Source organism: Mugil cephalus, chromosome 21 (genome assembly GCF_022458985.1).
Source record: "Mugil cephalus isolate CIBA_MC_2020 chromosome 21, CIBA_Mcephalus_1.1, whole genome shotgun sequence".
In the NCBI taxonomy this organism is placed as follows: domain Eukaryota; kingdom Metazoa; phylum Chordata; class Actinopteri; order Mugiliformes; family Mugilidae; genus Mugil; species Mugil cephalus.
Window position 1 is genome coordinate 9,641,034 of NC_061790.1, and position 25,145 is coordinate 9,666,178.

The following is a 25,145-nucleotide window of genomic DNA, read 5'->3' on the forward strand; positions in this document are numbered from 1 at the left end:
ACATGAACACACATATGCGATGAAACACACACACACACACCTTTGTATGTGAGGAGTCAGGGGTGGAAGATGCACCAGGTCCTGTAGGTAAGAAGAAGTATAACAATGTCAGAATACGCCATCACAGGTCAAATGAACAAAATATGTTCAGAAAGATGAACAATTTTATAAACAGTTAAAAGTCTAGTTCAGGGGTTAGGACCCTTTATAGTACCTAGGACAAAAGGTAAGGCTGATAAATGTGGCAGGAATATAAGTTAAAAAAAAAATGGCTGAATAAATCATTTCGGAGGTTTCTGTAGGAGGTTTCTATGCATTTCTGTGAAATTACACGAAACCATCCCGCTAGGTAAAAGGGGAAATGTCTCTGTTTGGCAGAACAGCCCGACCACACTGTTTCTAGTAAACGGTCACGGAAGAAATACAGAAGCTCGTGATGCGAGGGTTTAAACGGAGCTGTACACGCGGCTGCTTAATGTTTCTTGGGCGGCTGTTTCTTTTCGGCGTCAGCTGTGAACAGTGCAACCCGGAGAAGCTTCAGAGCTCACTGACTTTTTAAAAAGCAGGCGTACAGAGGAAAACTCAAACTTTGGCAAGTGACCTGGTTGTCTGAAGAATCCTACATGACGGCACAAGAATATTCTCCAGGATGTGAATATGGATGTGAAAACTATTGGAGCTGTGATGCATAGATCTATAATGAAACTAAATGTACCTCCTATTGAACTGATGGAAATAGGAAAGTACATAACCTATGTGACACACTGTGTGTAAAGCTACAAATATGTCCAGACTGATGAGGAAGTGGATGTATATATGTATGTATGTATGTATGTAGAGCATACAGTATAACATCCTCTGAGGGAGTCTGCAGTAAATCCAGGCACATCTCACACCGACGCTGAGTAAGATTGACAGGTTTCTTCTCTGAGCCCAAGTGAACCTCTCGCCCTTAGTGTGTGTGTAATGTGAGACAGGTCTTATGACGAGCACTAATCAGCCCAGACTCTTGACCCCGTGGCAGTAAAGCTGACACAAATGGAACGTGCTGCGACACCGCTAACAACTCCCCTGACCCGTGTGCGTGGAAATGAGCATGAATTAATATGTAGGTTTTCTTCAAATGGGAAAATGTCCGATTCCGAAAGAGATCACAGGGCAGGAATATTAAGTGGCTGGACTGATCTACAAAAGAAATATAACTACTTCACAGAGTTTGGAAGCTGGTGGAGTGCGAGTCTATCTGAGGCAGGCTGTTGACACTTTAGCAGAGAGTTAATAAGCTACCACTTCCTTGTTTTTCTATACTAAACTTTTGACTGGTAGTGGTAGTGACTGGAAGCCAGCCCCAAGTGTCCATTTGAGGAACTTTTTAACCCTTTAGCACTGACTCCATTTTTCATACCATTTTGGTTAGAGCATGCAGACTAGTTAGCTTAGTTTAGCACAAAGACTACAGATTGCCTTGGTCTGTCCACAGTTAAAATCTACCTTATAATTCTGCTTTTAACTCATACTAAAAACTTTGTGATACATTAAAATGTGGGATGTAGGTCTGGTTGTTAGCTTGCTAACTGTTAGCCTCAGTTGCTCCTCGTCCCCTAGACGTAGTCTGGGACATTAAATTGCAAATTGTTATTTTAACACTCAGTGTACAAATTTAAAACATACAGTTTATCTTATTAATTAGTTGGTCTTCGAGTTGGTAGTTAGTGGATTGGGACTTTTGGACTGAATTTTGGACTGAATCTGACCAGCTGTTTTGTGGGATTAGGTCTTTTAACCTTCAGGCAGCTTAGTGGACAATGTTCAAAAACTGCTATAGAAACTTTTTTTTTCTGTTTTTTTTTTTTCTGTGTAAATCTCTTAAACTGCTTCAGCACTTCTTTAAAAAACTACCAAAAATGCAATCATTTTGAGAATTTAATCCCTTTAAATGACAAAACAGAAAACATGAAAAATGCGCTATTTCCCAAACTAATATGGGAGGCTGTTGCATTCAAAGTATGAGAAAGATTATCTAAAACACTGACTTGATTGCATTATCAGTTTTTGTGTAGCATCAGATTTAAAATTTACTACCCTCCTTAGCAGACACAAATGTCCCATTGACTTCCATTATAATTACATTTTTTAATCTCTCAGCCGTGACGTGGTAAAATCATTCATTGTGCAATATTAAGGTGTTCAACACTAAAATCAGCCATTTCCCACGTATAGGGCCTGTGCATAAAATATTTATTTCATTCGGTTTTATGCTTGTGTTATTGATCTTAGCAAGCTTTTTTTAAGGGGTGTGTGTGTGTGTCTGTGTGTGTGTATTAAAGTCATATATGCCCCTTCTCTTACAGCACTTCACCATGAAGATAACACAGAGGTTAGTGAGTTTATACACCTGGCTGGAGTCCTGTCACTAACTGTTTGGAGAAGGAGAGTCTGATGTGGACTTTGTGGTCGAGTCAGATCATTCTACTTCCTCTACTTCCCTTTAAAAATCATTTGAGTATTTGGTAGTTTTGTAAAGTGCAGAAGCGCATTAAGAGGTGTATGCATAAAAAAAATCAAAGTTTTTAGAGCAGTTTTTGGACGTTATGATCACAATTGGGTAGTATTTTTTTTTTTTTCAGTGTTTTGTTGACCTATTAGAAATTGTATTTTTTTTCAATTTCAAACTTTGTTACAAAAAACTATGCCACATGCAACAACACAGCCAAAACAACAGCCAAGTGAAGAGGAACGATTTGCTCAAATGGACAAACACATCCCTAGCGATGCCTGAGGGTTAAGTCTGAACTAAGTGAGTCAAAACATAGTCACAAGATTTAGAAAAATTACGGAGTTGTGAAGATGCAACCCGAGGGTGATCGGCTTCTTTCCGCATCGCTGCGCTCTATTAAAACACTCAGTGATCACCTCCCGCATGTCCCTGCTGCTTAATGGAAAACTGGAAGGTTGCAGTGACACTTTGCCGGGAAGCTACGCAAACAAGAACGGGGAAGAAAAACTGTATCTGCGCAGTGCACAAAAAAAATGGCCCGCGCGTATCAGCTCCTGCTGGATATTCACCACGCTACACTGTGTGTGTTCTCTCACATCACGGTCACAGTGACACTCAGCAGGAGTGGCAGCAGCTTTCTAGGAGCAATCGTGGGCCCAGCAGATATGACAGGTTGTGGCCTCAGAACCAACAAGGCACAGTCTCACCTCCTCGCATGTTAAAAGCGCATCCACACAAGAGTCATCACCACTATTCATGTACTCATCCAGGTATATTTATTGATTTTCAGGGTGCACTGTCAAGACAAGAGAGCACGAGCGAGTGAGCGTGAATAGAAATGATGACAATAAAAAAAAAGCAGTGCAATATTGCAGAAATGTATTTGTATGATAATATGTGGAATATGAAGCAGGTAATTTGTAGTATTGTTGAGTTAATATGTATACTACCGCAATGCAGAGGAGAAAAAACAGCATCTACATTGAGTGATTATCCGAGTATTGATTAGACAACAGCTCTCAAAAGCCTCGTGATTATACAGGAATTGATATATGTCGTGTAATGTATCCATAAAAATGTAAAAGTCACAGACATTACAAAATCACCTTCAAGGTTTGGGTGGCAAGTTAGTGGGTGGACGTGTTGCTCAAACAGAAAACACATGAGATTAAAAAAATAAAGAAATGGTAGTACGTGATTGATAATCCAGTCTTTTGACACCTGGTTGTACCTTTCGCTCCGCACGGCATCCTTAAAAAGGTATATTTACAAGACACGCATGATTTATTGTTCGACACACTTGTCAGTAATAAATATAGTGCATGAATCCTACATGCACAAAATGCAGAGTCGTACTGTGCAGACGTCGATTAAAAAAAAAACAACAACTTCAGTCAAAGGGCTGGTTTTTAAATGTGTCGTTAATGCCTCAGCCTTCTTTAGTCTGTCCACACAGGAAGAAGGTTTGATCGTGTTTTTTTTTTATACATCTATTATCTATTAAATAATTTAATCTTGTAAGTAAATACTTCACTCAACAACACCCATCTTCTATCTATAAAGATTTTGTTCATTCACCTTGCATAGTGTCCGTCTACGTTCATAAAAACCATAAAAAAAAGTAGTTTTGACAAATATGGGACATTACACATCGTATGGAGCATCTAAGTAAAAACCTGTCACCTACTCAGGTCATGTCAGCTAATCTCAGTGGGCTCTGTGAGGAATGATGCAAGTCTCCTAGATGAAAAAAAACTGAGCCTATTGCACATGGTAACTCGAGAAGTCATCGTCGGTTTGTATAGATAACTTACAGTACTTAAGTAGTGCAGTGAAAACATGAGGACACTTCTTACGCGCATTTTGACCTAAAACTAACGCACAACTGTGTAGTGGATCATCGCTCAGGACACACACTTACTGTATAAATTATTGCACCACACATGTGTGAAGTGTTCCCTGCATCGAATAAATGAGAAATGAGCACTGCACAAAGAAGGTTATTTTGATAGTTGGCAAAAACTTCTTTAAAAAAAACAACAACCACAAAAAAAAAAAAAATACACGGGGGCTGAATATATAAAATGGGAGATTTCATGTATAGAAATGCACAGTCTGATTTACTGTAAATCTATTTGCGTTTCCAGTCAGAGGGGGAGTTCATACAGGAGGAGCCTCGTTCCCAGCATCCTGTGACTCTGGTTTCCACAGCTCCACAGCATCTATTTGGGCCAGTCCACTGTGGCAAAGAAGGGGTGGGATTTGATGTCATCCGCCCCTCCGACGCCTGCCCCCAGTCTCTCCGTTGGGTTGTACTGGAGCAACTGCACAAGAGGACAGAGAAGGAAACATAACGGCGTTAATTAAACTAGTGAGTTAAAAAAATACATTTTAATTGATGAGGTGTAAGAAACAAATAAGAATCAAGCTAATGGGCCTTCCTAGCTTTGGCTTTAGCAGTCATGGAATCAAAAACTTGAGTTTGGGAGCAGCTGTAAACTTAAGTCCATAAACTTTGAGTAGTGGCCGAAATAGAGTCTTGAATATGAAACTAGTTTCCTGTGTAAGATCTCTGGACGCCTTAGAGACGGGGTGAGGAGCTCAGGCATCCAGAGGAGAGAGAGCCTGAAGTAGAGAGTTGAGGTGTTTCAAAAATCTGCTTTGGATGGTGGCGAAGGTTTACCAGACACGGGCAGCTGGGAGGAGACCCCAAGATAAACTGGAGGATTTAAATATCTTGACTATCTGGGGAATATTTTGGGATTAAAGGGAGGGGGATGTCTGGAATGCCATGCCTAGCCTGTTGTCAATGCCCCCCGACTTTGGATGAGCCGATGAAAATGGATGAGTGTGCTGAAAAGTGACTCTACATGCAGGCAGATTAAAGGGAACACAGGGAAACTAAGGCATGAGGCAGTTTGAATGAATCTGAACACAGCTTAAACAACAGCAGCTCTCTCATGTTTATAACACCTTCTCTGTTTGTTTCACATTTTATATACATTTATACACATTTTATATACATTACAGCTGTTGTTTCCATTTGTTCTTTGGGGTTACGGAAAACCATACCTGCTCCAGCAGAGACCTGGCCTCCTCCGAAACGGACTCGGGGACGTTGAGAGCCGTGTGGCGGCCGATTCCTGCTGGATGGCAGCGCAGCAGAGACTGTGCGGAGGGAAGGAGGAGTGGAAAGAAGGGAGACAGATAGCGATCAGTATAAAACACAGATTACACTGACACCCACGGAGCCTCGGTCAGCGCGAGAGCACCGGGACTGGACAGATAGGAGGGCAGAGAGCACCTGAAACAACACTGATCGCACCAACGACAACAAAGTGCTGTTGTTGCTCTTTCTTGGATGTGAAAGTTACAGAAAGCATTACGTGGAAAACATTATTGTTTGTTCTTTGCTCACACAGGGGAAGCTAAGTGGAAGGGACAATAGTTGATTTGCGGTAAATACAAGGCCTTTTAAAGTAAAACCCGACCAGGTCACACGTCAGTTATATAGATATAACTGCAACTAGAGAAAAATAAAGTTAAACCACCAACGCACAGGTCTTCAACAGGGGGTCCGCGCGGTTACTGCAAAACCTTTGGTTGATTAGACATTTTTCATACACATTTTCCCCCAAAATTTGAATTTGTTAAAACGCACATTAACATGAATCCAACAGATTTTGGTAAAGGGATAAATCGAGGTTATCTTCCAGGCAGCACTTCACTCATTCAACGACACAGGAGCCGTTTCACAGAGACCTGTCAATCAAAGCCCTCTGTACTCAGTAGGACCCGCCCCCATCGCTGCCGATCCAATCACGAGGCCGCACATTACACGCCGCCAGGTTCCCCCGCAATTGGCCGAGAGCCTATTCAGTCCCCAGGTGAAATCCAGACGCATGCTGCAGGAGGGAAGCTAACAGTGCAACGCGCTCACAACAGCCAACTGAGGCCAAAATGTTTTGGTGAATCACTCTCCCTACTACATTTAGCCATGTTTATACGTAAAGGTACGTATAAACATGGCTAAATGTATGTTTACAGCAGATGCACAGTCACCTGACTGTTGCACATGTTTCAAATTTTAACCTGTACTATTTGAATGGCTTAATATTAAATGAAAAATTATAAGGATAATAATGTATATATATATCAATAGCACTATATAGTTTAATATAGAACACATAGGGGGTCCTACTTAATCTCTCCATCAGTTTCGGGGTCCAACAGACAGTGACGACAGTAGTTATTACTGAAACTTGAAATGCTATAGCAGAGTGTATGCAGCAATCGAAACCCATCAACTGTTACTGTTTGTATTGGTGGACCCTGTGTGTGTGTGTGTGTGTGTGTGTGTTTTTCCCCCCCATCAGTTAGGTCGGTTGCCTCTCCCTCCTGATACGTGCTGGAGGAGTTCTGGCTGCGTTCCTAGCCGCAGTCAAGACTGCTCCAGGCAAGATCTTATCCTGCAAGGATCAAGAGACTCTATGTGTGCCTCGGTGTGTGTATCCGTGCCAGGACCGTACCAAGACATAATCATCAAAGGAGACATCTGTGTGACGCAGATCCCTTTTTTTTTTGTTTTTAACTCAGGTAAGTGGGAGTGTATCGTTTAACATGACAACGCGAACCTAACACCCAGACTCACGTTTGGGGCGTTAAAGGGAAGCGCCGAAGGCTGATATTAAAATACACCCACTGGCGATCAGTTGAAATGTATTAAAACGTAATAAACAATACAAGATTGAAGAGATGCTCTGCACCTGCGCCGGGTGCGTACTACCGTGTGAACTAGCTGCAATTAGCGTTAGCAAATGAATTCCAAACAAAAGTTTCCTCCCTAGCCTGTCTTGAAAGATGGTCCCTCTGATAATGGACCAGGCGAGCTGCAGCACCTCGAGAGCTGCCCCGGTCTTCACCTTCCACGCCGATCCGAGGTCGCCGTGCTCCGAGCTCAGCGCTGCTCCAGGAGCCAGCAAAGAGGCCCGCGGAGAGCTGACCCCATGGCCCAGCAGATGGAGCTCAGGCTGGGGGAGAAAGTCACACCGACACCCCTGGCACTCCCCGAGAACCAGAGTAAGAGACCGCAGCCAAGACGCACCTCACACCCGCGGACGCACACACCGGCAACAACCAACTCCACCTACTCAAACACATGCGGACACGCGCGCACAATCACACACAACCTGGCACGACCATAAAGAGTGTGAGAGAGTTGAAAGCCAAGACACCTACAGACATCCCACAACACCTTAGCAACAAAGATAAAAAAAAAAAAACTCGAAACATTTTTTTTTTTTTTTTTTACTTTTTGACTCACCGTGCTTGTCAGGAGCTCGAACAGGATGGCGCCCAAACTCCACCAATCACACGACGCCGTCTCCTCGCCGATACCCCCCACCTCTGAAAGGAGAGCAAGAAAGAAAAAGAAAAATAGAGGGTCAATAAATTAACAAGAACAGAAAAACGCCCTTTTTTTTTAATCCAAAGCTATTTAAAGTATCTTGTATTTAAGCCCTTAACACCAAACTTACTTAATATTTCATTGAATTGAAGTAATCAATTCAAAACGAGCACAAAAACACGGTCACAGTCGCACATGCACGCACAAAGTGTGTGGCTCATAAAAGGGTGATTTGCATAATAAAAAGCAGTTAAATTGAGGAAACCGTCTGTGCTGCAACTTCGCACCATCTGCATGACCTGACCTCAAACACAAACACACACACACACTCCTACAACGCACACACAGACACACACACACACACCAAGAAATGTAAAGCGGGAACACTTGAGAACAAAACATTTGGATGCAGTTTCTTTGCGTGGGTTTATTTTTAGATCAGGATTACCACCACAGACAATGGTTAGTTTCGTTATCAGTTGATGCGGTGACAGCTTCCTTTTCCTTGATTTATCAGTCAAAAAGAGAATTAAAACGGTAAACCCTAACGCAGCATAGGCCAAAGTCAGTTAATCAAAATATTCTTTGTCTTATTAGGTTCTCAGCCGTAAATCCATCGAAGAGATCAGAGACGTCTCAAGTTTTCTGTGTTTACTGTCAACACTTTTGTCTTACTCTCAGATCTGTGAAGGTTCTCAGCAATCCAGGTCATGGTATATACACAACAGGGCTAAATGCAAAGGACTCGTACATGGGGGAGTAAAGGGATTAAAAGGAGTGTTAAAAACGAAGTGTCTATTTCAGGGTGCTCAGGATGGTTACCGCAGATGGCAGCTGGACTTATTGAGTTTCTTGAAGACAGAACTAAACTTGGACGAGTGGCAAAGTGCACAGTTGTCTGTCCTCAACTTAGTCTTTGATGCAGTCACATCTCCTAAAACCTCAGCTCTTCTCGTCTCTCTACAAACAGTAGTAAAAAAGCTACCGGGACTCCACAGTTTGTGTATAAGTAAGACACAGAAGAGTGATACTTGTTTGCTAAAGTCAAGCGCGTACCCGTGCATGGGTGTGTGTGTGGCGACTCCACTGGGTACCAGATGGCCGCTTAGGTTCCCTCTCCTCTCCTCTTGCTCTCCAAAGGGAGGGGGGGGGGGGTCTGGTCACCCAGAGGGCCGGGACCAGGGGTCACGTCTGTGCGTGCCCAGGGACCAGGCTCCTCAGCTGGGGGAGCATATTAGACAAAGACCCTTCATCTCCTGGAGGCTGCCGGGAACTCCAGGGCCCTGTGCAGCTCTCTTGCAGCCAAGGTTAGAAAGGTCTATGATACGACTTCGTATACACAAACACACACACACACACACATTCCCAGACACACACACAGCCAACTGAGCAACCAGTCTTCAGGGCTCCCCAGGACTACTGTTATGACAGCCAAGGAGAGAAGATCGTCATTGAACGGACCAGTGATACCTGTGTAGTCATGAGCTGGAGGGAAGATACTGGGCACACACACACACACACACACACACACACGCACACATCTCAGAGCAAGGTCGATGTCATCACAATGGATTAATGTCTAAGGAGCTGCAGGGAGAGTACAGTGGAGCTGGCTACACTTACCGCTCTGTCAGAGCGAGGCAGGGAGAAAGGGAGATGGAGAAAAAGAAGAGGACGGGAAGGGAGGATTAACTTCGGGCCATGGGTCATTCAGACCCCACTCTTACAGTGCGCTGCGCCTTTTCTGATGTGATCCTACCTACCTACACCAACCTGGCGGTTTTTCTTTCCTGAACAGCACATGAAACAACACTCGAAGTCTAAGAAAACAAAAGGATGCCGAGGAGCGCAGATATACAACCGGACAACAATACAGCGTGTTCACCTCGTGGCCTCCTCTTCTTCCCTTTCCTCTCAACAATGCAGTTCCCTCCTGCTTTGAATCTTAATCACACTCCATCTCCTCCCTCCTGGGGGCCATAAGGAACTTTCTCTCTTCTCCTCTTAGACCAACTTCCCTAAAAACTTAACTGACAGTCATTGCCAAAAGAGGAAGCGAGGTGCACGCAGGTAGGAAGTAAGGAGGGATCGGCGTGTGATGTTCCAAGACGAGGCAAGACGCCAAAAAGTAGTTTCTAGCCAAAACAGAACGAAACCCATAAAACAGGAGTGTAACAAATACAATTAACCATATGAGGTGTTTCATATAAGACATACAAACGTAAGGCAAGATAATAAGACGACACAAGAACCAAATTACAGTGTAGTGGAAGATTGTTCTAGATTTAGTTTTGAGTCTGGGGACGGCAAAGAGATCTGTCCCAGATTATTTGACACACAGGAAGAGCGCTGGCCGCTAACAGCTGCTGGTGTTTGATAAAGACATTATCATGAATTAAAGTTCTTTAATTCATGATATAACGGATGAATTTACACTCGTCTTAAAGCAGCTTCATAAACACCGGTAGCGAGTCCAGGACTACACCCAGACGTCTGGCTATGTTTCGTATGGGGCCACACTGTTGATATTGTAAATCCGCACATCATCTGCATAATAACAGTAAAATGTTCCACACGCTGCGAGCTTGAGAGCCTCTGTTGACAGGTTTGACATAACCAAATAAATATATTCAAAACAAACCCATTACACATCTTCACGCTGAGGACTACATTCAAATTATAAAGCAGAAGTACTTTCAGGGTACAGTTTCTTCCTTGAAAAGCCTTTCAGAACAATCAGATAGCTGTCATCTGATTGTTTGGAAAGGTTTTTCAAGGAAGAAGCTCAGTGTCGAAAGGGGAACTGAGTGTTATCTTCCATTAGATCAGCGCTGCCGAGCAGGTAAAAGGATAAAAATAATAAAAAACAAAACAGCCAGTGTGCGATGGGGTCCTCAGTTACTGTCTGGTTACCTCAGAGAGGAAGAAAAATGAGTTTCCCTTTTCTTAGACATTGAAGACAATCAGTTTTGGCCTTGCTTCCTTCTCAGCAGAACAATAAACAATTCCTGTTTCTGCTTGGTGTTACAGTCACTCAACAGCTTGTTTCTTTTTTTTTTTTTTTTTCTTCTTCACAGAGAACAAAACATTAGCCATCTGATGTTTATCAGTAATGACGAAACGGTGAGAAAATAAATAAGCAGAAGTGGCGGATAAACAGACTAATACCCTGGCACTCCCGTGTTTTCTGGGTGTGAATGTGTGCCTTTTAAAAACATGTTTCCCTCCTTCTAACACACACACACTGACACACGCAGATATAGACACAGGCGCATAGAGTCACAGCAGGCCCCCTGCTAGCTTTCTGGCAAACAGTCATAAATCTGTCATCAGGAATGAAGCCATTGCTAGAGCTGACCCTGTCTGGATAAACAGCAATACATAACAAGGGCAGGAGAGACACACAGTCACTAACCTCTGCAGTGTGTGTGTGTGTGTTCACACGTACTACACATACATCTATAAACATAAGCGATGCAGGAGTCTGCAAGTATAGGATAAATACGAGTAATCAGAGAAGAGGATGGACATTGTTGTCAAGAGTGCGATAATGACTGAATTCAACATCAGGCTGGATGAAATGAAAAACAAGAAAAAAGAGAGAAAGTTGAATGTCAATACACGTCCAAGCCTCCGTCCACTTCACAGCAGCATAACACACCCCCTGCTGGCAGCTAATAGGTATTACATCCGACGATCCACATGGGAGCAACAGACGTTTAACAAACAAGGCCTTTCACATCTGGACAGAGGTCAGTTCGGTCTCGGCTTATTTCACCAAGAGCTGCCTTTCATATCCTATCGCTACCGTGGACGAGGTGCAAATCTTTTCCATTGTATTGCTTCAGAGGTGGCATGGGTTACACATGTGCTGTCGTCATGAATGTACACGGGTGGAAACAAAAGTGTGGTCAAATAGATAAATAACGAATAAATTTTTGATCCCACTGAGGGGAAATTTGTACACAGGGAGAAGCGAGCACATTTGGAGCAGCGGGTATTTACCCCTATGGGATTAGATGCCTTGCTCAAGGGCACTTAAACAGATGTAGAGGGGATTAATAGACTCGTTCAATAACTTTGAAAAATGATTTTCTGAAATTTTCTCAATTTTACACAAATTTAAATGACGTCATTCAGTTTTGGCTGCTGATTCGAATAAACTGTGACATCGCATCATTGGCTGTAACTTTTATCTTTAACACAATGACATCAGAGCGCTTTGATATTAAGTGTCCATTTAGTTTTAACAAAGCCCTTTTATTGGACATTATCCATCAAATCAACATTTCAGACTACTTTCACTCGTCCTCTCTGCTTCCAGCGATGAGAATAAAATGACATTATTTACAGAACGACTTGCGTGGTGGTGCACATGTCTCTGCTCAGCACTTAGATTTTAAGCTGCATTATGAATTGAACTCCTGAGATTAACTCCTGTCTTTAGGTCATCAACCGCGAGCCACTAAAACACACTCTGCCTCTAAATGCTTCTACGTCTATTAGACAGCTTCTGGACAAGCTGTTGCTAAAGGAATAAAAATGAACACTCTGGATATTAAATAGGGCATTTGTTGCTTTCAGGTTTATTACAACGGCGAGATACTGTACGTCCTAGACAAAAGGAGGATTTAAATCTGAAGTGACCTTCCTGGCTTGAGAGAGTGGATGAATATGAGAGAATAGTTTAATGCAAGTGTGTGGGAGTGCCAATAGGTGCGAGGCTCATTGTCTCAGTGATTTCAGCCGATATCTGCACTGCATATTTAAGAATATGATGATATTTGATCACATCACGTGCAGCTACTACGAGTTTAAAGCACTGACATTATGGAAAACAAATAACCCCCCCCCCCCACCCACCCACAGGCAGAAGTGCTAAGTAGGGACACGGTGCTGTAGTCTAGCAGCAGTTTGTTTTAGGCAGCTTTTACACAGCGTGCCAGAGCTGCCACGAGCCAGCTGAGGGCAACACACAAGGGGTCACCGCTCGGGCTGCCTGACTGTTGCACAACAGCACACTCTGCAGGACAACGGCGCAACTGCAGCAACATCCACTGAGGCAGAAGATAAGAAGAGTAAAAATGGTATTTCTTCTTAATAAATAGACTATCTGGCAGGTAATTTAAATGTAACATCACATTATTACATTTAATCCTAGAAAAATAAAAGAATGGAACTGATGTATTTAATCTTCTATCAATTTTACAGTGTAAACTATTCATTTCACAGTGGGTTAATAGGCTAATATGTCGATATGAATGGGTGTTTAGTGACTCACCATAAAAAATAGGACTAATTAGGGTCTAAATACCAGCATAAAAGCAATTCAACACAGCATAGCAGAAGAATACACACAAAAGAGAAGAGAAAACAAAGACATAAAGTGAACTGGTACGTTCATTATTCTCTCACCTGGTGCACAGTACATATTGGCAATGGCCTCTTTGTCACAGGACTCCTCTACATCACACCAGCTGCAAAAGTAGGTAAGCTGAACATGGCCTGAGGAGAAAGCAAAAGACAGAAAGCGTCAAACATCTAGTGTAGGCAACGCTCTGCCTCTCACCGAACCCATACAGTCAAGTGTCACTCCGCTACTCAACTTTTTCAAGCTATTAACTCACCTTTAGAGCACTTCCTTCCTCTACTCCTTTTCTGCCTCTCTACATCCCTCCGTGAGCTTTCCAAGCACACAGCCCAGGCGATTACTCCTGTTTAGCGGCTACCCGTTAACGCTATCATTAGAACTAATGGTGTCATTAGGTAGCCGTGGCCATTAGCCTGGGCTAGTCAGACTGATGCACCACACTAGGCCGTTGATGGGCCCTTTAGAACAATAATTACCACCAGGGAGACGAAAACATCCACTCAGCTAATTAGATGCTTGTTGATAACGAGGTGGAGAGAGATGATTGTAGGACGACAAAAGAAGAAGTTGAGGGAGAATCTGTGACCTCGTGGTAAAACAACGCTTTCACTTCTGGAAGAGCCTTCACTCTGGTAAATAGATTAGATCATGGTTGACCTATAGACTGTATGGACTACAGTCTGACTTCATATGAAACCAGTCACTTAGTTTCTTCCATTTTGACTTTCTAGCAGTCATAAGAAGATACCAAAACTCAAGACCTTGAGACCTTGTAATATTTATATCAACCAGCCACAACATTATGACCATTGACAGGAGAAGTAAAAAAAACGTTGAACATCTTATGACAATTCAACGTTCTGCTGGGAAACTTTTGGACCTGGCATGTGGATGTTACTTAGACATGTACCACCCACCTAGACCAGACCAGGCAACCCCACCCTATAGTAATGACGTGCCTCGATGGCAGCAGTTAAACCCCCCATTAATGCAGCCTGACACAAACGTTTTAGGAACAACTAAGAAAAAAAAAAAAAAAAAAAAAAAAAAGAAGAAAAATTAACTAGTTCCCAAACTGATCTGTGGGAACAGCCCTGATCCACATAGGCCCCTCCCATTAAACCATTTTGATGTCAGTCACCCAAGGACACCATCAGATGAGTCACAACTGTTTTGAAGGCACAAAATATTTGGTAGGTGGTCATAATGTTATGTATACATACGCATTGTCAAATACCTTTAATAAAAAACTGTTCACATTTGCCTTGAAAATTATCTATCCATCCATCCCTTTTAGGACAAATACCCAACAAACAAATATAAACACTGTCACATAAATAATTGTTTAAACCAGTGCACAATGAAACTGCACGTCTCACCTTTCTGGTCAAGCAGGATGTTATTGGGATTCAGGTCCCGACAGATGATGCCTTCTTGGTGCAGGGAGTCCAGGGCCATCACCATCTCCACCGCCCAGCACCGCACAAACTCCTCTGGGATGCGAGCTTGGGACGCAGCCAACGACAGCTCGTCCAGCTCGGCAAACAGCCGCGATACTTCTTTATCAAATTCGCTGCCACCTGCATTACTAACAACTCTTGATGATTCGCCATCAAGACCTAATAAACTCTCCACTTGCGCAGAGGCCTCAGTCCCGTTTGTGGCCAGGACAGAACCTGTGCTGCCGCCACTGGGGCCTGTGATTACGCGAGCTGAGGGCTCTAGTTTCTCACTATGGGAGTCAGTATCCGTGACGCCTGTGTCAATGGGGACGTCATTATTTTGGCATTCTGGACGAACAAACAGCTTGTCAGAGGCCTCTTGTCCAAATGTCAGGCTGAAGTCGTCCCATAGCGAGTTGAAAGGGGAAGAAGATGCACCACTGGTGTCACAAGCTGCAGAGGCCGTACATAAAGACGAAAGCTCCTGCTCCGGTGGCTGCTCCTCCCCGTCCTCAGGCTGGCTGGGAAGCTGTAAAACATCCGGCTGCACGACTTTCTGAGGAGAGGCTGTGACCTCGAGGCCCAGACATACTCCTGAAGTATCCAATTCCTCCTGTAAAGAGTCTACAGTTGCAGTCATTACGGGGAGGTTGACTAAGAGGTCCGGTGGGTGACCCTCGTCCTCGACTACCGCTTCTTTAAATGAGATGACTGGCACCGACTCGTTGGAGCCTTTGTCACTGTAGTCCAAGCCCCAGAGCTCCAAGCCGGGGCCTTTGACCTCCTGAGCCAGCTCTGGAAGATCCTCAGTGACGTCCGAACCCAGGTCGGACGTAGAAAACACAGGGGCTTGCTTATGAGCGGGTCGCTGCTCTCCTAAGTCAAGGCAGGCCACCTCGCTCGCGCTGTCTTTGCTGTCAATGCGAAAGAACTCCATCGGCGTGTGCTTGGACTCATCCAAAGACAGAGGCACAGAAGGGGAACGCAGGGGACTGAAGACTTCGCCCTGGTCCTGCCCCTCGCCGCGGCACTGTTCGTTATCGTTTGCGAGGCCACTCTTGTCCGACAGCTCACTGAAGAAGCCGAGTTCCTGAGAGCTGATGGGCGAGGAGAGGCTGTCGTTGCTAAGCAGCGAGCGGCTGCGTGAGGAGGTGGTGGTGGTGGTCGTTGCGTTGGGCACCTCCAGCGAGAGCATCTCCTGTTCGCTCCTCTCCTCCTCCTCCTCCTCTAGTGCATCTGGCTCGACTTTATCTTGTTCGTACTCATTGCAAAGCGTCAAATAACTGTTGGTGCACTCTTCTTCGGATGTAGCGCCAGAGTCCGACTGAGCGCCGATTTGATCTTTGAGGCTTCGAGGGAAAATACTCTTAAGAGGAGACACAAACCGCTTCTCTCCTTGTTTGTTTTGCTCAGAGACGGAATCTGAGTCAGCGACAGGCCCCGAATCACAACTGGCCGAATCGACATCCAGCTGTGCAACAATATGCTGTGGAGAGTGCACCGCTGCTGTGTGACTCTTCTGGATGAAGGGGATGTCAAAGCTCTCGTCCGGGCTGGAATTACGCAGGTACTTTCCAACGTGAGACCAGAGCTTCCCACCTAGAGACGGAAGAAACAGAGTGTTAAGGACAAAGGAATAAGAAGAGTGCACCACTTGGGGAAATGTGCCACTCCTACATCACTGATTACAGTTCTCTTCCACTGAATCACCTCTTCTTCCACTGAAAGTTATTAGGAATTAATGAACAGCTACTTCACTTTTTGTTTTCCAACCAGGGAAACATTTAGTTCCTTGGCTGCAGTTCCGTTTTCTAAAAAAGTCCCTGCCCTAATGCCATCAACTCAGAGAAGCACAGACGACATAGAGTCTTCTCTTACTTCTCTCTACAATAAGCAGGAACAAGGCGGAAGAAGAGGAATAGTTTGTGATTGCGTTAGTGTTTAAAGTTGTAAAACGGGCATCCAAAACAATGTGCAGCTCTGCAAAGACGCAGATTTAACTGTAAGGTAACTAGTTCAGATCCCTTCTACCTGTATGGCTGAGGAACATATGAATTTTTATATGAAATTAATATTATTATTTGATACTTGCCGCGTTCAAAGATCTTCAAAGATGCCTGGTTTTAAATTGTACTTTACATGTACCTAAACAACCAGTCAAAAGTTTGGAGACACTTTCTCACTGAATTTAATGAGAAGGTGTCTCCAAACTTTTGACTGCTAGTGTATGTTAATTTGCTAATAGTACGGCCACACAGACCTCCTAAGTCCAGAGATCCGCTTTGTTCAGTTGCAAACAAAAACCTTGAGGAGAAAAAGATCTTTCCACCATTTTGCAGACATGAATCTCACTTTTCTGTGTATGGAAACACTGCATCTAAATAAATTTGGCTACACACCCACACGAGCGCACACACGTGCGAGCGTGCACACACACAAACACACACAAACACACACAGCTGTACTGTGAGCAATTGGAAGCCAGCATCTGCTGTGTGTGATGAGAATAAATAGGGAGTTCACAGTGATGATAATGATAGCAGGGGCAGCTCGATGGCTTAGAAAGTAAAACCATCCACATGTTGTTTGGTCCAATGTCACTCAGGTCGCCGCCTGCACCCCACCCCTCCGTCTGCACGTCTGCCTCTCCGCATTCAGCCGCCTCCGCGTCACAAGCAAGCAGCAATCTTGAATTTTCTCAGTTTTTTTTTGGATTGAACCGGCTTTTGATTAGCTTGATTGGATCATGTTGAACAGCCCCATATGATATTCAACACTGTCCACTAATATTAGCGCAGGGGTGGGGACGGACTGCACCAGATTGAATAGGTTACAGGGCATTAAGAAATATGGCTGTCTTTCATCGTACGCACCCACACACACACACACACACACACAGTCTACACACACACACACACACATCCTAGAGTGAGTGGGATGTAAGGAGGCCCAGGTGTTGGCATAGCTAATGAAGCGTGGCGCCACCTGGTATTCAGAATAATGACCTGTGACACACACCCATCTCTATCAAACATCTGTCTGGAACAAGGGCACAGAGAGGGGCGGGCGATGAGAGCAAGGAGGGGGAAAGGAAGACAAAAAGAAAAGAAAAAAGAAAAAGACGAAACCGGCTAGCGGGAAGCGCGTCTTACCTTCGGCGTACTGCAGCAGGAGGAAAACGGTGTCTTCGGAGACGATGAACTTCCTCAGCTGCACCATGTGGGGCACGGAGTGAGGCATGATGGTCCTCTTGGCCCGCCCACAGTCGCTGCTTTTCCTTAGACCCTGCAATAAGGAGGGGAACAGTTAAAGAAGGGTAAGAAAGCAATGGAAATATACGTAGGAAGAGAGGAGGAAGGGAAAATTAACACAAATAAGGAGGCGGTGGCTAGGAGGAGTTAAAAGGGAGGTGAGGATTCAGGCTATGGGAAGAATAAGGCGTAAAACAAATGAACGAAGGAGCTCGTCAAAGGAGAAACCTTCCATTACAAGTGCCAGCCATGCCCCGTGGCAACCCAAAGTCACTGGATCCATCAAGCTACATACCGCACATGACTTTAAAAGCGCCACACAAATCTATCAGCGCAAAGTTCACATTGGGTGCGAAAGTGTGTGTGTGTGTGTGTGTGTGTGTGTGTGTGTGTAGTCATTTGTGGCAGCGCTGCATGTTGGCATCTGGCACACGTCTCACACCTGAGAGCAGAGGAGCTGACAGGGACAGGCCCATTAGAATCAATTACACCGGTCACACACAGGGGGCTTTCTGGCACACTTCACACTTAACAGTCAGGACGACGAGGATGCGGGCCGACACACACACACACACACTCACACACACACACACAAATTACTACTTACTTTCAGGATGAACGTCTCTTGGGTTCTTTTGTCCATGACCAGAAGAACCTGAGATGGAAGAGTGCCATTAATTGCTGGGTACGAGCAGACGTGCGCGGCGTAAGATGATGTAGTGGTTATGTCCTACAGAGCGGTGTTTTTCAGAGACTGGGTCAGGGCACGTGCACACAAGGGTCACCGCAAGATGAATGGAGGCCCCGAAATTATACGAGCAAAAACCCGGCACTAATATGTCGGATCCCGTCGCACTGAACAAACTAGTCCCATTCACGGAGCTCGGATTAAAAGGAACCCATAGACATCTGAAGTGTAAAAGCCATATGGTGAGAAAAGAGTCTAAAGACAAGCAGAACTGACAAATTGAGTATCAACAAATGTGGGAGAAAAGAGTTATAGACACAAAACCAAACTGATGGTCAATAACATCTCACGTATTTCTTCCCTGAGCCACTAATATATTTTTTTGGGAGCATATGCGCTCCTTGAAAACTAAATGTGTCCTGACTGAGATAGTAATGGTTAGCTCTAAATCAGCGAAATGGACCTAGATGTCAACGGAGAAAGAAGTCCCAACCATTTCTCATTTAACTTTCCCCGTACTCTCCCCCCCTCTGCTCCTCCTTTTTCTTCCTAATATCTTCATTTCCTCCCTTCTTCCGCCTCCGTTTTCCCTCTGACATCTCCATTGCTCTTCTGCTCCCTCGCCGTCTCAGGGGAGAGCTTGAGCATACGAGCGTAACACGGCGTGTGTGTCTGTGTGTGTGTGTGTGTTTGCGCACGGTGCGTTGCGCGCGTATGTTTTGTGGGTGCGCTCTCCCTCCATGTGACCCTGACTGGGACCAAACAGGTGCGGGCTAAATGGAAATGAATGGAGCTGTGAGTAAACAGAGCGGCGGCGCAAGCCAGGGCGCTAATATAATTAAGAAACAAACATCAGGGAAGGGGGGAGGTGGCGAGGAGTGGAAGAGGGGGGGCGGCAGGGTGAGGAGCTCTCTCCATCTGTCCCCTCTGTCCCCATTTAAAGTGAAAGGAGGAAGTAGGAGGAAGAGAAGTGGAAAGCCATTACTGGATAACTTTGTTTCTGCTTGTGTGTGTGTTTTTCTTTTTTGTTTTTTTTTTCCTTCTTCGCGCCCGAGCGGCTTTTGACATATTGGATATTTCGGGTGCAACTCTGCGGAGGAACACGTGTTGGTATTGTGTCAACATTTTCCTTAGGGTTCGTCTGTGTGTGTAGGATGAGCATCATCGATTCAGTGTTGTGTGTCGCTTTTCTGAGCCGCTTGCCAAGTCATTTCATGGCTGAGTGGTGAAGTTGCTTCGCAGGCAGCTGGTTGAGAGGACCGGCAACCCAAACTGACCTTGTGGTAGTCATAAATGATGCTAAACATACACACGCTCAGCCCTCAGCGTACATCCAGTAAATCTATTACGCTTTATTGCCTCGGATGAAGGAGGTGGTCGAAGAAGGAAAGGACACAAGGGGAAGGGGGGGGGGGGGGGAACTTGGTGATGGACGCCGCCCGCGTTCTGAGCCGGGGTAATGATCAAATAAATGAGATAGATAATTCTCTCATTCAGTCGGGTAAAAAGAAACATTTATTTTTATCACAGAAGGATGTGGGTCCATGACAGACTCGGTTACAAGACTTCTAGAAAGTAAACTTACCTTATCAATGACCCCTAACACCCTGTAAGCTACCAGTTCTTCAGACGGACTCTGCTGCCCTCCTCTGCTACTGGAAGAGCAGCACTGAGCTCCAAAGACCTTGGGAAAGAAAAGAAAAAGAAGCAATCAGTATATTAAAAGTATGCTGATTTGCCATTAAAAACCTAATTCAGGAGAAACACGTGACTTGAAGTAATATTTGAAAAGCAGCGACTTATATATGTCATATATATGTCATATGAAGAACACAGAGCACCACTCACCACTGTCTGCGTTGAACCTTGACCCATGTTGCTTCTCAGATGCTGACTGGATATTTGCTCCGCGCGCATCAGATACTCAGCAGTCTTCTTCTTCACTGCCTCTCGCCGAGTGGCGCTAGGTTCACCTAAGAAAAGGAAATCAATAACAATTCGGTACAAAGTAGTTCGTACACAGCAGGATCTGAGGGTTCTGCACTAGCACGTATTAGCTGTCGGCGTAGCATGCCATTATTAATACAATCTATTAAGCAGCAAAGTTAAGTGTGATGTGTTTTAGGTTTGGTCTTTCCACACTAGATGTGACATGAGGGGGGTCAGCTCAGAGGGGCGGATGCTTGCAGGACAATCTTTGTAAACACATGGTTACAGTTTTAATTATGACAGGGTGAACACTCGCTATAAATGTCCCTGTGCTCCCTCATAGGTGGTTTATACTTCTGTGTTAATTTGACACTGAGCCTTGGTGCTGAAACCGACATGCACCTCCTCAGAAATGTAACTACTGCCTACAACCATCTTAGCCTAGAAATTAATCAACATTTTCAAAAAAAAGCAAAAAATTCATATATAAGTGCTGCAAAATATTTTTAAAAATCTGTATAAAAAGGTATTGAAATGGAAGTGTCTGCTTGTGACAATTCTGCATTTGTGCTTCAATGAAAGTTTATGTTCTTTGCTTGAACTTTTAGTAAGTAAAACTGTTGCATGACACGGTTCCAATGACAAGAAACGCTCCTTCGGCCCCGTGTGGTTTTCACCCCTGACCTATCTGAAAAGGTCAAACTGACCTTGCACTCCTTGCAGCAGCAAGTCGACTCCGCTGCGGTAGTACAAAAAAGCTGCCTGGTAGTCCTGCTCTTTTTCCTTCTGCACCGCGAAGCAGATGAGCTCGCTGGCCTTTTCCAGGTAGTCTGACTTCACGTCCTTGGGGTTGCCACCGCCGGCTTTCTTCAGACCGCCGGAGAAGAGCGGCGCTCGGCCTGGCCAGCTGACCTCGGGGTTAGGAGCTGAGGAAGCGGGGACAGGGGCAGGAGACGGGGTGCGGCGTTCATGCAAGGAAGGCAAGCGAGGGCTGCAGCTGCTGCTAATGTTGGTGGCTCCCCCTTGTGGCTGGTTTGGGGAGGTGCGACCTGAGGCCATGCCATCATCCAACTCGGCTAGAGAGTCTGTGTCCACCGCAAAGGACGTCAGGTCGCTGTCACTTGACGGGCCTGGGGGGGACAGGAATCCACATGTCAATCTACATCAAACAAACAACTCAAATCTAACGGAGGGGAAACGTGTCGGTGTTTGATGCAAACTTTACCTCCATACTCAGACGTGATCGTCAAATCATCCGCACTGCTGAGGTCTTTTTGAACTGAAAAAGAATCCGTACTTTTCTAAGAAAGTCTCAATGAGAAATTGTTGTAATTTTGTGATAAGGTTTAATGGCCTTACCATCAGAGCTACAGTCTGATAGACTGTCAGCCAGGAAGTCAGAAAAGGGCTCAGGAGGTCCAATGAGCTCCGAGCCGTCGTGGACTTCACCTCCCTAAAAAAATAAAATAAAATAAAAAACTGCAGTTAATAACCTTTCAGGAATCATTTTTATACGTTTGCCTGTGTGTATTCGGTACCTTAAAGAAATCCTGGATGTGCTGACTATTGTAAAGAGCGGGGATATTAGCAGAGAACTGTAGCAGATCCTCGGAGCACTGTCTTCTTTCCTCAATCACAGAGTCATCAAAGCGACCTACATACACATAAATGGAAAGGAAGACACATTATGAGCTAGGGGTCATATCAAGAAAGGCAGCACTTGTTTGCAGTATAAAACACTAATGAGATGCAGAGAAATTACCACGAAGTCTGAGACTGGACTGTTACACACTAAATCTATGGTCGGACTTTTGCTGGTGCTGGTGCCATGGTGAGCACCTGTGCATCACAGTCCACCTTTGTTGCCACTCTCTGATGTCTGTTCTGTGTGTCTAGGCCTTAAAACTATTTTTGGGCAGTATCACAAAGGAACTAAAAACAGAAGAAAGAGGCGATGCAATCATTATTAAGACAAGCTTGGTCTCTACGTCTATCAGGGTAAAGTGTCGTGGAAAGAGTTAGTTTCTTACCAAAGACTTTGGCCTTGGCAAAGGGAGGAAACAGCTCAGACTGGCTACATACATTCTTGTGCAGCTGCCAGAGATTGTGATGGAGCTTCCGGAAATCACTGTATCTCTTCCATACTGTTATCTATAGAAAGAGACAGAGAGGAAATGAATTTGAAAGGGATTTGATTTGATGGAGGAGGAATCAGGGTCTCTGTAATCTGGGAAGCTTCACCAAATATATTATATCAGTTTAATTTATCAAGCACTGCCTGAAGATGTGACTTGATTCGATATTGGCCGTCACATTTAACAGATTTTTAAATATCTGCGTGGTTCGAACATCAATTCTGCCTGGTTGAAGTCAAACCACGTTTAACAATAGGCCATAAAAGCCTCAGACTACAACCAGTTATAACACAAGTAACTCCAGTGCTTACGCATGCATTTAGAAATCCAAATCTAATCGGCATCTTGTGAAATAACACTTCAAAAACAAGCCTCGCACAAAATAAAGTATTTACTTACTTTGAGGGATAAAGCAAAGCATAACGGCCTTATGCTAAGATGCAAGCTTGTTTTGCTAAAATCTCGGAGCTTGCAGCTGGTGTGAGGAAAACTAGATCGATCACCACACCCAAAGAGAAGCACAACTCACTAATGGAGGCTTTCCATGTAAAACTCACTCTGCCTCTTAGATACACACTCAGTGTAATTGACATCAGGCTTGTTGCATTAAGGCCGGTTCCAAGCCAGACAGCATTCCTCAGTGTGCGAGAAATGCAAATGAGTTGCATGTGAGTTGTTTTTTTACTGCATGTTCACGGACACATGACGAGAAGTTAGGTGGTTAAATGTCCGTTTTGTCTTTTAAATAAACAGTAATTAGCACAGTGATGAGAGACTTCTGTGAAACTGCACTAGGAGAGGGACACAGGCAGTCCTGAATATCTAATCTGTGGAATGAATGAATCAATTTCAAGCCTGAAACTTCGAGTAAAAAAAAAAGTCCCATTTCTGAAGAGGAAACAAGGGGGTGTACATTTACACACATCTTTTCCAGCAGCGCACTTCTGTCACTTTCACTTTCTATTTGGTTAAAGTCTCTCAGTAAAACTGAAACTGTTTAAATGTGTAGTGGTTTTAGGTAAATCTTTGCCTGATGGGAACATTACAGAGAAAACATTCGACCAAACCATCAAGAAAGTCAGTTTTTTTTTTACCAACAAAGATTTACACGCCGACATATTTACAATATAAAAACAAAGTCTGTGCGTCTTACCTCTTGCACATCCTCTGGATTCTTCCTGGAGATTATCTGTGTGTGTGTGGGGGGAAAAAAAGAGAGAACAGGACTCAAGGATTTGGAAACTCTGTGCGAGCTGCTACAATAGCGAACAAGGACACCACTCTCGCTGTGACAATGACTGCACTATGGAGCAAATGACGGAAGTCTTGAGCGTTAGAACGAGACATCGCCAAGAGTCAGAAAAGGCAGCATGGGAGCCAGGCGGAGACAAAGAGACTAGACTGTCCCAAATGATTAGAAAGGGAGCGTGTCCGTGCACTGTAGTCACTGGACTCTGAAGCTCTCACAAATAATGACATCTTCTCTTATTGGAGCACATTCTTGTCTACACCTTATACTCTATAATCAGTTGCTGTTTACTATCAACTTTGACAAAAAGAAAACAAAAAACCTTGGTTACAGTTTAAAGCCATAAATGGATTTTTCCCAAGTTAGAACATTTTAGCGTAATGACACTTTATTACTATGGAAGATGGATTTTGAAAATTAAAGCCACTAATATGTTGATTGTAAAATTAACCCTTGATATTGTTGCTATATCACAGCTTAGCTGAAGCTAAAAACAAGACCTGGCTCTATAATCAGGGTCCACAACAGCATTACCAATAAATGTAGTGTGATGACAACAACGAGCTGTCCTTTTCTTATTGTTCCTTTATACACATGTAATATTTGTCAGCTGCTTAGCTACCCAGCAGCTAACACCAGGTTAGCACTGCCTTTATATTGCTAATGTTATTTAGCAACTACACATCCCACTAGGGATTAAAAATATGAATATTTTAAGATATACGCAAGTATAAATATGTCCTTCGGCTACACTTGTGATGTCCATTAATGCTGTCAGCTCGCTGCTAAATGGTTTCCCTGTCCTTTCTAATGTTTTTATCCACACCACATTAGCCTGGCTAACACAGGTCGAGCTAAGCATCTAGCCATTAACACAACATTAGCATTAGCCCACACCGTCCTTTTACTCACCCTTGCGGTGACCTTGTACACCGTGTAACCTTTCTGGTGCTTTTTGGGATCCGTGACCGTATAAAATCGAGCAAGTTCTCCCCTGTCCCTCTGCGATATCATCCTGAGAGCGACAACATTGCCGAAGCCACCAGCCGGCTAGCCGTGCACATTCATTCTCTGACACTGCGGGTACCAACAACGTCCACAAATGTTTCGGAGCGCCCCCTGGAGGAAAATCTGCCGTACTGAACGCCCCATGTTTACATTTCATCCCAGCTCAGA

At 44.3% G+C, this 25,145-nt stretch overlaps 1 protein-coding gene across 2 annotated transcripts; it reads right to left on the reverse strand.

The window, feature by feature from the left end:
* Positions 1-3,256: 3,256 nt before the first annotated feature.
* rps6kc1 (ribosomal protein S6 kinase polypeptide 1) lies at positions 3,257-25,053 on the reverse strand. 2 transcript variants are annotated; one of them, XM_047574058.1, is made up of 16 exons: positions 24,882-25,053; positions 23,874-23,909; positions 22,616-22,736; positions 22,124-22,239; positions 21,945-22,038; positions 21,811-21,864; positions 21,293-21,715; positions 20,505-20,629; positions 20,242-20,340; positions 18,576-18,623; positions 17,870-18,002; positions 14,655-16,316; positions 13,320-13,409; positions 7,821-7,903; positions 5,570-5,665; positions 3,257-4,821 (listed from the first exon to the last, which is right to left on the reverse strand). In XM_047574058.1, the coding sequence occupies exons 1-16, from the start codon at positions 24,981-24,983 to the stop codon at positions 4,720-4,722; spliced, it is 3,384 nt and encodes a 1,127-aa protein (XP_047430014.1). In that variant the 5' UTR covers positions 24,984-25,053; the 3' UTR covers positions 3,257-4,719. The 2 variants fall into 2 exon arrangements, with proteins under 2 accessions (XP_047430014.1, XP_047430015.1); XM_047574059.1 differs by lacking the exons at positions 23,874-23,909; positions 24,882-25,053 and adding an exon at positions 23,120-23,239.
* Between the last annotated feature and the right edge of the window lie 92 nt (positions 25,054-25,145).

Bases quoted from the DNA above. Each gene is read 5' to 3' on its own strand.
- rps6kc1 (XM_047574058.1), bottom strand. From the start codon at position 24,983: ATGATATCGCAGAGGGACAGGGGAGAACTTGCTCGATTTTATACGGTC. The intron at 22,240-22,615 runs GTAAGAAACTAA...ATGTGTATGTAG, and splicing joins TGCCAAGGCCAAAGTCTTTG to GTCGCTTTGATGACTCTGTG. The intron at 4,822-5,569 runs GTATGGTTTTCC...CCTCTTGTGCAG, and splicing joins CCAGGTCTCTGCTGGAGCAG to TTGCTCCAGTACAACCCAAC.